Here is a 13,243-nt window from a genome sequence, read left to right as displayed (position 1 = left end):
TGGCATATTATATTATTTTGTCTAGATAAATCGTGCAGTATTATTTTGTGCACTTAGGGGCGGTCATTAGATGCACAGAGGGGCGTATATATATGGGCATAGTGGACAGGGAGGGGGGCAGACCAGGCACAGGGGGTTGAGGGCATACAGTTCTCACCAGACCATGGAGAACAGCTAGCTACAACTTGTATGCAGAATAAGGAAAACCCGGTACGTTCATCTCTTTATTTGTACAACTACTTCAATAAAGAACCACTGGAAATAACGACTGGAAAATCTGTTCTATTTGCCTGTAATGGCAAAGGAAAGTTGGACACAGGAGGAGTCGGAAATTTGCCATAACATAATATTTTTTACAATCATAAATATTGTAACTCAGAATAGTTGTAAATACAACTTTCAAGAATAATATCTTTGTCAGTCATATGGTAAGTATTGGCAATGCGATAGCACCCTGGCATGAGAACCTGGTTAGTGAATGGAATTGGTGAACATACCTTATCTGTATTTTCAGTTTGTGGATTATTGATGGCAGAGGAAGCAAGCTGCTCAAGTCGGGATACACGGTTGCTGTTATCTTCCTGTAACTGTAGTGGGGAATCCACTCTTGCCACACCTTCAAACATCTGCGATCGGGTGAGCAATGGGGACAATCCTGGAGATGTGGACTCATTCTCTTCCACTCTGGTAAATGTTGGGCTTGTCTCTCCATTTATTCTTACCTTTCCATTTTTCTGCATTAATATTCATGCATATAAGAAAACAATTCAGATCAGATATTGACTTCATAGTTATAGACAAAAATAAAGTTTGTAAAATGTCATCATGGTAGAAAATAACATTCACAACTGCCAGTTACACAGAATATAATTGAGAAATTTATACAAACATCAATTTTTTCTTTGAGCTACCTATATATAAAAGGCCAAAAATTTGTAGGTTAACACATTTTTAAAATCTAATAGTGTCTCTAAAAGAGCAAATATATTGAAATTTGAATACTGCTGGATGCACGGATTTGGAGTATTGCAAACAGTTCGGGTTGAGATCGAATTAGTAGTTTACGATTTAGCAGAAGTTCAAAGCCAAAAACAGCAGATGCTGGGAATTTGAAATAAAAGAGAAACGCTGCTTTACTTCTAGAAAGCAGCCCGATTTGCTAGTATTTTCAACATTTCCTATATACTTTGGCTTATGCTCTCCATCAATGAACACACTAACAACAGTGTTCCCCACTTGCAGCCAGCATCTTTAAACCCACAGGTCATGAAGATGCAGCCAAAAGTGGTCCAATTTGGCACACATATAACTAATCAGTTATATACAGCTGAAAGAGGGTAGCTGGTATTGGCTCTTTTTAAATAACTGACCTTATGCAAGAGAGGAACTAACATCTGAACAGCGTTGGTACATTAAAACAAAGATCAAAGATTATTCTTTCAACAGTTCCTTACCTTAAATGATTTCAGCACTGTCTGCGAATCTTTTGGTTGTGAATAAGGCTTTGGAGTCAACATAGGCACTGCCTTGGAGGCAACAGTTTTGGTTGGGGATGTAACCATTGCAGTAAAGTTAGCCTGCGGTTGGCTGCTGGGAATTATCACTGCTTCAACAGTGGCTGTATATTTTTGGATTGGCAAGGACTGCTGTCGTAAGTACTTCAGTGAATTAGGTTCCCTTGTAGGCGAGCATGAAGAATCTGAATCCACTGACTGACTTCTCTCCAGGAATTTTGGCATCTCCAGGTTTTCAAGAAACGCTTCACTGATCATAAATCTCTGTGAATACTTCTTCAAAATTTCTTCAGCTTCTTCTGGCGTCCTTGCTTTTTTATATGCTTCTTGGAGTTCTTTTTCTCTGGATTCCCTGAGATTCAAAAGTACAGCCAAAAGTCAGGAACAGTTTTTAGGTATCAAATGAAACAGATCAGTTCCTCAATCGTACATTTCAGCCAAAGCCAGTCAGCTGAAATTGCAGTCAGTTTGGACTCTATGCAGCAATGTTACAAAATTGAGATTTTAAAAATCAAGTCTGCAATTTATCCCATCAGATAAAGCACAAAAATAAGTTTAATTTGACACCTAATTCACTTTCATATCTTCAGTATTAAAAAAGTTATGGCCATTTTCATACTCGGAAATTAGCATCTTGTTCCCTATTGATTTTCCATTGACTTAACACAAAAGCTGTGATCGAGGACAGTGACTTGGCCATAACTTTCTTAAAAATTAAGAGAACTGAAAGAAATTTTCAGTTATTGTAGATTGAAGCATTCTGAAACAAATATGAAACAATCTTTTTTTTAAGAAGGAACTGCAGATGCTGGAAAATCGAAGGTACACAAAAAAGCTGGAGAAACTCAGCGGGTGCAGCAGCATCTATGGAGCGAAGGAAATAGGCAACGTTTCGGGCCGAAACCCTTCTCCAGCTTTTTTGTGTACCTATGAAACAATCTTACTTGGATGACCTGAAATTAAAGCATATAATTAGTTAGTTACCCAATTGTAGCTAATTCCAAACTTCAATTACTAGATCTAAACATCTATCCATTTCTTAAGAAAAGATTAACATTTTTAAATAGCCTAAGTGTCCAAATAACATTCACAAAGAATTCACAATAAAACATGATTTTTAAATCTCATTTACATTAATTTATAGGCCAAATGGAAGGAATTTAGTGTTCAATTGCTGTAAATTAATGGCCATTTAAATCAGCTTTCGAGTGGGATCCTGTGGAACTCTGTGGAACGCGCTGGTTTGGAACGTTCCCATTGCGGTAGATTTGTACCCCATATGCCCAGAAAAATACTGCGGGATTTAATGGGGCACCAAATTAGCTACTCGCAACATAAAACTTTGTATAAAGGGATCTTAAGAAGCCCTTTTTAATGTAAAAATAAACAACCTACCTTCCGTTGTCCCCTGTATGAGATACGTCCCGTTGTCTGCGGTCGCGGGTTTAGAGGATAATTTTTAACCTACTATAACAATTAAATTAACCAATTAAGTTTAAAAATAGCTGCAGCGAATGAACCTCGCAGCGATTTTTCGTCAGCAACTAAGTAGGCTGAACAACCTCGATTTGAATAGCCGAGAGAAAATCGTGTTTTAAACCCGCCCCCCTCTCAACGGCACCAAAATCACGCACAGGGGCTGGGACAGATCTGCAGACCTGCTGAAGGTAGGTTTTGCAACATACCTACTCTATGTCCTATTTTCATCTCTTTTATTTAACTATGAATTAATGACAACAAGAAATTTCCTCTCATTATCTAGCAACAATTTTAAAAAAGGTTGCAGTTACCGTAACAGGAAAATGACAGCTTGAGATTACAGTGCAGAAATCGATTTAGTCATTGAGTCACACAGCAACAAAGCAGGCCCTTCAGCCCATCAGGACCACTCCAACCACCGATTTACAGTAATCCTACATTAATCCCATGTTTTATGTTCTTCACATTATTACCAACCACCCATCCTCAAATCTTAAACTCAGTTTCACACCAGGAGCAATTTACAGCGGCCAAGTCTATGATTAAAGTGCACTGAAAAATGAATCTGGCAATGGGGTTAGGTTAGGCCATGGGCATGGGCAAATCTTGCTGATATTTTACTCTGCACTAACATTATAAACAGAAATTCAACTTTTAGATCAAAGTTGGGAATGATTCAGAAGGCACAACTGGCCTTTACCGTTGTAAACCTTATCTAACTTCAGTGTAATTAAAAAATATATAAACAGCAATGGCTTAATTATTGGATATCACTGCTAGTTTAAACTTTTTTTATTTTTTTAGTGTTTTAATGTATGTTTTTAATGTTTCTTTGTGTGTTTTGTGTGGGGGGTGGTGTGGAGGGGTGAGGGGGAAACCGTTTTGGTCGCCTCCACGGAGAGGCGACTTGTATGTATGTATACATATATATATATATATACACACACATATATATATATACACACACATATATATATATATACACACACACATATATATATATACATATACATATATACACACATATATATATACATACATATATACATATACATATATATACATACATATATACATACATATATACATATACATAAATTTAAATTCCATTTCGAATATTTTTGGAGGACCAGGAAACCAAGAAGCAAGAGTTACTCCAGGGAGTTACTCCAGCGAATGATTCTGCATTGGTTTTCAGTGGTCGCGGCGAGTGGACAGCAATGGCGGCCAGATCTCTCACCATGCAAAGGGAGGGAGAAAGTGGCCGACGCCGACCAGTTACAGTGTCAGTGCGCATGTGCAGGGCAGCACATGCGCACCACCACGGCCGATGTGCTGGACAAAGATCCTCGCTATAGGATCTTTGGTGCTGCCCGTGGTTGTGCTCACGTGTAAGGCGGCCGGCCGTGCCGGCGGATGAGGAGCGGGCGGAGACCCGAGTCACGGACACGGATAGCGGGAGGAGACGGAGAGAGAGAGAGAAAGATAGAGAGAGAGAGAGAGAAATATAGAGAGGGGGCCCGCTCAGGTGTCCCGGGTGCTTGCCAAGCCGGGCAAAATGGCATGGCTTTTAGGTTGCCCGGTGGGACTGTGGGTTGCCATTGGTAACCGGGCAACCGCTAATTTCTAGCCCTGCATACACTGTAAATGGCTCGACTGTAGTCATGTATTGTCTTTCTGCTGACTGGTGAGCATGCAACAAAAGCTTTTCACTGTACCTCAGTACACGTGACAATAAACTAAACTGAGAAACAAGGTGATATCATATGTAACAAAAGTCCTAAGATGCAAAAACTGATGAAGACTTAACAACTAATGGTTTGTATGAAGCAGCTTAAAGAACAGCTGTCTTCGTGTAGAAGGTAAGGAGGCAGGGTAATAGGCAATCCTTTGAGGCCATGGATAACAAGAATGCAGGAAGTACTTTCAATTTCCTCTCCTCTTCTACATCACTCACCACTATAAACCAGAGTGGAACAGAGATGGGGACAACTCTTCTTTGTAAGGTAAAGAAGTGTGGAGTATGGGAAGAGGCATTCTATTGGTCCTGAGCCCTGGTTCTCCTGTAAACAGATTCACTTTCCCACTTTTTAAAATCGGAAAGTGAATACGTGTACAGGAGAACCAGGGATCATGACAAATAGAATGTCTCTTGCCATACCCCACACTTCCTCTTTGCCTTACACTGATGCTTTAAGGATTAATCCTGCCTCCCTGTGTACATGAATGGACCTCCCAGATTGGACCAGGTCTAGGATCAGAAAAATCATACCTCCCTCCTTGTATCCAGAATAATCTTCCAACCCTCCACCTGTCCGAGACATCAGAAGCCCTGGCAACCACATCCTCCTAGTGTCTGTGCACATTGCCATGGACCCAGATGTAGGCTACTTGCCTGCAGCTGACCTATGGCTTCTCCAAAAACATTGTCTGCTCAACAAGGAGGCCAGACTGCCAACAAGTGTGCTTGTAAAGCAAGCCAAGCAATGTGTAGTCAAAACTGAACACCAAGCAGAGAAATCCAGGTGTCCTGATCAAAATTCTTCTCTGCTACTGTTAAACATAGAAACATAGAAATTAGGTGCAGGAGTAGGCCATTCGGCCCTTCAAGCCTGCACCGCCATTCAATATGATCATGGCTGATCATCCAACTCAGTATCCTGTACCTGCCTTCTCTCCATACCCTCTGATCCCCTTAGCCACAAGGGCCACATCTAACTCCCTCTTAAATATAGCCAATGAACTGGCCTCGATTACCCTCTGTGGCAGAGAGTTCCAGAGATTCACCACTCTCTGTGTGAAAAAAGTACTTCTCATCTCGGTTTTAAAGGATTTCCCCCTTATCCTTAAGCTGTGACCCCTTGTCCTGGACTTCCCCAACATCGGGAGCAATCTTCCTGCATCTAGCCTGTCCAACCCCTTAAGAGGGAGTTGACCACATGCTCGACACACCTGACCCAGTTGAGAGTATATTGGGCAAAATGGTCTCACAATGAATGACAAAAGCATCGGTTTATAACAAAATTGCAGCCAAACATACTTTTCTTCCACAATTTCTTTGTAGGTTTTAATGCTCTTCCGTCTCTCTGACAAACTGCGTTCCCCACTCATTATTTTTTCCACGATATCTCGCTCCTCCTTCCGTTTGATCAAGTCCTGAGATGCACTTCTCCGCCTACTCTTCCAGCGAGCCAAATCCTGCAAAGAAAAAAAACACATTCTTCTTCATGGAGTAATGTCTGGAATTTAAGATTCATATTTTGTGGCAGAAACAAAATCAGTTGTTTTTACACTGAACTTTTCTATTTAAAAAAAAATGACGAGGCTCTTTGCAAGGCCATTTTATATTGAGTTGGAAATCTGTCTGTTCTGGGAAAAGTATGTTAAATTGGTGCTGCAAATATTCTGCTGCAGTTTCATGTAAAATAAACCACCCCGAGCAGTATAATTCTATTCCTCCGAAGGTCCAAGGTATCATAGAGAGGAGGGAAAAATCAGGTAGGTCATTAAACACGGGGGTGAATGAACAGAGGAAGGACTGCAGTTGGAGGAGTGGTGGCAAATTATAGAAAATTGTGACTAAAGTTATGAGAGAAAGGGAGATGGGAGCATTAGTGGTTGGGCAATGAGATGGAGCAATATTGATGGTCAGCATTTTGGAGACTGAGCAGGATTAGTGGTCAGCCAATGGTGGTAAAGGCTACGATGATTAAATAACACAGGTAGAATGCCAGCAGGGTTTTGCTTAAAAATTATGTAAATGGTTTGATTGAACAGCTGAATCTAGAATTAATAGAGGTACAAATTAGGCAGGGGATGCAGGTGATGGGAGTTTATTTGGTACCACAATGGAGAGGAGTGAACAGAAGGAAAATACTGACATGTAAATGCAAGTGAGAGCAAAGTGCCTCAACTTGCAACACTGTACATGCAACAATAGAGTACCATTGAACCATTGTACTAATGGTAACATGTTCCTTTGAAATGCCTTTTTCCCACTAATTTGGCAGAGATAATAACCCACTTAAAATTTCAGCGTGGTTCTGAAAGAATTCAGCAATCAATGCACAAAACATCAAGGGCAAGAATATGCTGCCAACAATGTGCCTCCCGAGTTCACCAGTGTCCTACAAATCAAGTGGGTACTACTTTAAGACATTATTTTTAACAATCTGCCAAGACACTGACAGATCGCATCGATAACTTTCAAAGGATGAGGATAATTATGATGGGGTTCAGCAGCTCCTGCTCTTGTCTTTGCATGCTGAATGGTGACCAGCAACTGCAGGGTAGGTGATAACAGCTTTAGCAGGTGATGGTAGATGCAGATGGAGTATCATGGCAAAGGATAGACTCAAAATGCTGAAGTAACTCAGGGGGACAGAAATGGGTGACACTTCACATCATGGCAAAGGGTTTCCTTTAGAGCTTACATCTTGCCATTTGTCCTGGTCTTCACGCAGTCGACTGTGAACTTTGTGTAGTTCCTCATGGCGTGCTTTACTATGGGGCTGTGTTGGACCATCATCTTCTGTTCTCATGTCATTCATACTGACGCTCCTGCAGAGCAATTTAAAGAAAGTGCAAGAATGTAGTTACTTTTCACAATTAGTGTGTAACAATTACTGTACATTCATCTTCCACAAGGGGGTGCCAGAAATAAAATTGTATTCAGCTTATTCTCAAGAGTAATATTCATTTCACCCATGGGGAAAATTTAACGTGTAAAGCCGCAGTACAAAACTTCCAGAACCATCCATCATAATGACAGGTTCAGTGTCCCTATTCGACATTCCAGGGTTCAAATCCAAGTAGAATTTTTAAACAATTTATTTGGATCTACAATTTAATTCACAAGACCAATCGGAAATAGCCATTTAAGAATGTCAAGACTTGCTGCAATCAGGAAACATTCCTCAAAGACCACGACACATAGTTTGGGATTTTGTAAACCATCACTTGAGTACTGAGCCAAACTGCACATTCTGTCCTGAAGTTAGAATGTTTTCAATTCACTTTCCCCAAGATGAAAAACTGAGAGGTTGTTGTATATAAAATTATGATTAAGCTATAAAGTTTACATTCTTGGGATTCAGAATTTATTATTACAACTGAAATATTTTATGGTGAAAAATTTGAAATTGTGGCATGGGATCCCATTCAGAACTTGGACTATCTCGAGGGATACTCCTGGAAAGGAATTATATCCGAATCAAAAGAACAATCCTCAAACCAGCCGTATAAATTTATCTCTGACCTGACTTCTCTGATGTTTTCAGTTAAAAACAGATGGGTAATATTTTAATGCTCAAAGCATTCTTCCCATTATGTGGTGTGATTTATGATCTGGGAGGAGATGTCCAACTGGAAAACTGCAAGTTGGTTTGGCCTCAATTCATTCACAAAGGTTAAAACAACAAAAGGAATTGATCAAGCATAACTTTTTGTGCTGAATCTGTTAAAAGGAAATTAAATGTTGCAAGCCAAGCAACATAGTAGAATTTGAAACAACAACAAAAATAAGCCAAAGGGTGTCAATGGGTACCCAAGAGACAAGTTTATTTTCATGCAATCCACAAAACCTGTGCAATGTTTAACAGAACACAGCTATCAAGCGAGCCAACACGGAATCAGCAACAACTTCCAACCTGAATGAAACCTGCTGCACACAACATATGGAGTAACTAAGGAAGGAAGCATTATCCTTTCAAGTGCTCAGAGGTACATAGCATGCATGCCATACATCAGACAAGTGATAGTAATTATAATTTGTACCCACACAATGTGAAAGCAATAGTATGGCAAATGGATTTGCATTTGTGGCAAGAATGGGATGGTCAGAAATTCACTGATTAATATTCATTTAATTTATGTTAAAGTGAAGCAGCTGTGTGAAATATGAGAGTCAACATACATTACAAATTGTGCAGTTGTTATGCAGTCATAGAGCATAAAAACAGGCCCTTCAGCCTAAATCGTCCATGCTGACCAAGATGCCTCATTTCCCCAGGTTTGGCTTATATCCCTTCAACCCTTTCCTATCCATGTACTTGTCAACATGTATTTTAAATGTTGTTATTGTACCTATTTCAACTACCTCATATGCAGCTTGTTCCAAATATCCACCTCCTGCTATGTGAAAAATCTGCCCCTCAGGTTCCTATTAAATATTTCCCCTCTCACCTAAACATATGTTCTCTTGTTTTTGATTCTCCTGGTAAAAAAAGTTATGTGCATTCATGGTACTTATTGCCCTCATTATATAATGCACAACTGTCTGATGAAGGGACTCGATCCAAAACGGCCCCCATTTATTCTCTCCAGAGATGCTGCCTGTCCTGTTAAATTACTCCAGCATTTTGTGTCTGCATCTCCTGGCAGTCACCCAACTACTTTCTGCCTGTATTGCTAGTGTGACAATCTCATCATAACTCCTAACTATAAATGTCCCACCAGCATGCGATAGCATGCGTCTAGCGCGACCAAACGTGGTCGCTTGAGGCGTACGGCCTTGCGGGGCCAGTCCCACTTCGATCGGCGGAGGTGTATGGAGTTGTGCGGGGCTGCTCCAAAAATCTTGCACTGTTCGAAAAATCCAGGCGACAACGGCCTGTTGGCCCGCAGCCGCATTGAGGTCGTACGCAGCGTCTCGACGGACGTACGCAGCGTCTTGACGTCGTTCGTAGCGTCTTGAGGTCGTACGCCGCGTCTTGATGGCGTACGCCTAGCGCGTGCCGTTGCGTGATGACGTCACCGCCCGACGCCGTGCGACGTCCTAATTCAGTCGGCCCGCCTCCTGCCGAGCTGATTGGTGAGTATGATGTCGGGACCAGCCCCGCACAACTCCATACGCCTCCGCGGTTCTAATTGGGACCGGCCCCGCGCAGCAGTATGCCTCAAACGACCACGTTTGGTCGCGCTAGATGCATGCAATCGCATGCTGGTGGGACAGGCCCTTAAGTCTTCTGTATGATCCCAAAGTTGTCCAGTTCCCTCAGATGGTCAGTCCCACAGGCAGAGTTCTCTGGGGACTAGAAGTTTCCCAGACAGTTAGATCGCCCTCTCAGGATCGCATATGCCATAACCTTCCAGAGCAGTTTATCAAGTGGAATCTATCAAATACATTGCTGAAGTCCATATATACTACCCTTATCAATCTTCTTGGTTAAATTCACAATATCTGTAGATCATCAACTTCTTCAAAAAAAAACACAATCAAATTCATGAGATACAGTCTCTCATGCACAAAACAATGCTGACAATCCCTAATCAACCTATCTTTCCATGTGTGTGTGTACAGCTTATCCCTCCAAATCTTCTCCAGTAACTTTCCTACAACAGATATTATGCTTACTGAGTTGTAGGTTTTACTGAATCATAGGCTTTACTTTGTCAGTCATATTTTAAGTAATCCAAGCACTGAAACATGGGATACCTAAAGCTAATATCTTTGGGATCGGATAACCGATGGGCGGCGCGACTCTCGTCAGCAGCGGCCTCTGCAGTCCGTCTGTGTTTTATTATTTTTTGTCTCGTTTTTATGTAGTTTTTGTTATTTTTTTTGTTGGGGTGTGTGTGTGGGGGTGTGGGGGGGGAGGGGGTAACTTTAAAATCTTTCCCCTGCACGGGAGACCCGACCTTTTCTTTGTCGGGTCTCCGTTGTCGTTGGGGCTGCAACGTGGAGCGACCTCCAACAGGAACGACCTGGGACTCCAGTCACGGAGCTGCCGACTACTCACCATCACGGAGCTGACCGAGTCCGGAGCGGGTGGAGCTGTGGTGGACGCTGCTGCCACCCGACCTCCGGAGATTCGGAGGCTGCAACTGTGGGTTTGGCAGACGGCGGCACCGGGAGCCCGCGGGTCCCTGCTGGGTGACCGCTTTTCGGGGCTTCCGCAACGGCGACTTCTCCCGCCCGAGTTGCGGGGTTGAAGATTACCTGAGCGGGGCCTTACACCATCGCCCCGCGCGGCTTGGAATGGCCGCGGGACTCTGCGAGCGCCCGCCGGGGGCTCTAACACCAAGACCCGGTGCGCGACCTTGCATCACCCGGCGTGGCTTTAATGGCCGCGGGACAATCGCCATCGCCAGCCGGGGGCTTTGACTTTGACTCTGACAGGGGGGGGGGGGGGGAGAGTGCAGTGGAGAGATAAGTTTTTTTTGCCTTCCATCACAACGATGTGATGGATGTTTGTGTAAACTGTGTTGTGTCTCGGGTCTTTTTGTTTTGTAATGTATGGCTGCAGAAACGACATTTCGTTTGGACCTCAAGGGGTCCAAATGACAATAAATTGAATTGAATTGAATTGAATTGAACCTCAACAACCCTGATAGCTGACAGGTTTTTTCATAAGTCTACTCTTCCTGATCATCCACAATCTCATTCATTTTCATTCTTCACTAACTTGCTTTACTTGGGAAGACAATAATGTGTAAATAACACAATTAAAAAAGCTTATTATTTGAGCTTCATTGAATTCTCTTTCTGATTTTCCCAGTTATGATTTCATTCTCACTCACTCTCGGGTCAGGTCGGGGGGAGTTCTCCCCGCCACGGGTACCATGTAATCCCGTGCTACCCTCTCCATGGTCAAATAGTCGGCGACTAAACCGTCTCCCCCACCTGGTTTGCCAGGTGAGGAGGGAGCTGTGGACCCCCAGCAGGACCAAAAGCAAGACCTGTCAAAGGGCGGATGAGCTCCTAGTGAACCAACGACCATCCACCCTTCAGTAGATCACTGTCGCACACTGGCGCACCGTGCCCTTTGATGTTTTCAATGATGATGATGATGATTCATTTATAGGTTGTAATTTTAATTGGTTAAATCTTCAAAGGGGCTAGTGGAATCAAGGGATATGGGGAGAAGGCAGGCACGGGTTATTGATTGGGGACGATCAGCCATAATCACAATGAATGGCGGTGCTGGCTCGAAGGGCCGAATGACCTCCTCCTGCACCTATTTTCTATGTTTCAAACATAAATTCACAATATCTGTAGATCATCATCATCAGAGGAAGCTAGTCTTGACAATAAGATAATGTTATAAAGTGTTAGCCTGATTGTTCTCAATGGATCCTTCAATCTACACATGTTTTATGCAACTTCCTCCAATACCACTGGCAATTTAAGATTTTCTCCTGCACTAAACACTGTGGCCACTTCATCAACCCACCTCATCAATTTCATCAAACGTACATTATTTTGCAGTTGAAACCCAATGAGTCCTTGCTTACAGCAAAACATGCAGGTGCTGTCAGGGGATCATGTATTTCATTTGCTTTGATTTTAGGTCAACAAAATTTTAAAGAGCAATTTCATAACATCCGTATAATAATCTATATTTCTTTGTTTGACTGTTTCCATCTATTTTTCTTCGAGCTAAAACTGAAGTAAAATTATTTTTTTACTGGATAATGCATGCCATTTAGCAACAATGAATTACAGTACTTGCATACGGACGCACATACAGTTTTTGACTATCTCGACTATACCACATCCCAATACTAGTAGGACAGATTCTCCAGCATCACTCTCAAATCTTATTACAGTTCAATGTGCCTATTGGAAGGCTATTGGCACTTCACCCACATCCCAAGATATACTTCCAATAAGATGCCTTTTATATTCATCGATTTTACCCACTCCCTCACCTCTGTCCTGGGTCCCAAACATTCTCCTCCGGCAAAACAGCAATTGTATTTGTACTAGTACAGCATTCTGCATTCACGAATGACTTCTTCGCTTTGGGCGACACCAGAATGGGTGATCGTTGCAAGGTACCTCTCTTCAGACTCGTGCATTACTCTGAAATTTCTGGTCACCCGCCCGTTTAATTCTCCGTCCCAACTTAATCTGCTTACATAGATGCAATGAACTGGGGCATTCATGAACTATTTTTCAGACCATGTAGATCGCAGCCTTCCAGATCAACACCGAGTTCAGCGCAGATAGACACGAAATGCTGGAGTAACTCAGCGGGACAGGCAGCATCTCTGGAGAAAAGGAATGGGTGAAGTTTCGGCCGAGACCCTTCTTCAGACCACGACCCGAAACGTCACCAATTCCTTCTCTCCAGAGATGCTGCCTGTCCCGCTGAGTTACTCCAGCCTTTTGTGTCTATCGTTGTTTTAAACCAGCATCTGCAGACTGCAGTTCCTTCCTACACAGCGAGTTCAGCGTAGTCGGCAGTAATTCCGCTATTCTGATTCACTTTACCGCTAGACGCATCTTCATTTGGAAGACTACCTGG

The 13,243-nt window shown here is 42.4% G+C and overlaps 1 protein-coding gene across 16 annotated transcripts in view; it reads right to left on the bottom strand.

The window, feature by feature from the left end:
• Positions 1 to 13,243, bottom strand: part of limch1 (LIM and calponin homology domains 1) — a 359,063-nt gene that overhangs the window by 56,409 nt on the left and 289,411 nt on the right. For all 16 annotated transcript variants that reach the window (XM_033027735.1, XM_033027743.1, XM_033027771.1 and 13 more), the window contains 4 exons: positions 7,427 to 7,553; positions 6,034 to 6,191; positions 1,455 to 1,866; positions 498 to 734 (listed from right to left, as the gene is read on the bottom strand). In XM_033027735.1, the coding sequence (XP_032883626.1) occupies positions 498 to 734; positions 1,455 to 1,866; positions 6,034 to 6,191; positions 7,427 to 7,553 (934 nt within the window). The remainder of the gene's footprint in view (positions 1 to 497; positions 735 to 1,454; positions 1,867 to 6,033; positions 6,192 to 7,426; positions 7,554 to 13,243) is intronic.

Source organism: Amblyraja radiata, chromosome 1 (assembly GCF_010909765.2).
Source record: "Amblyraja radiata isolate CabotCenter1 chromosome 1, sAmbRad1.1.pri, whole genome shotgun sequence".
In the NCBI taxonomy this organism is placed as follows: Eukaryota; Metazoa; Chordata; class Chondrichthyes; order Rajiformes; family Rajidae; genus Amblyraja; species Amblyraja radiata.
Note: the sequence above shows the minus strand (reverse complement) of the source record. Positions and strands in the feature narration are given on the sequence as shown.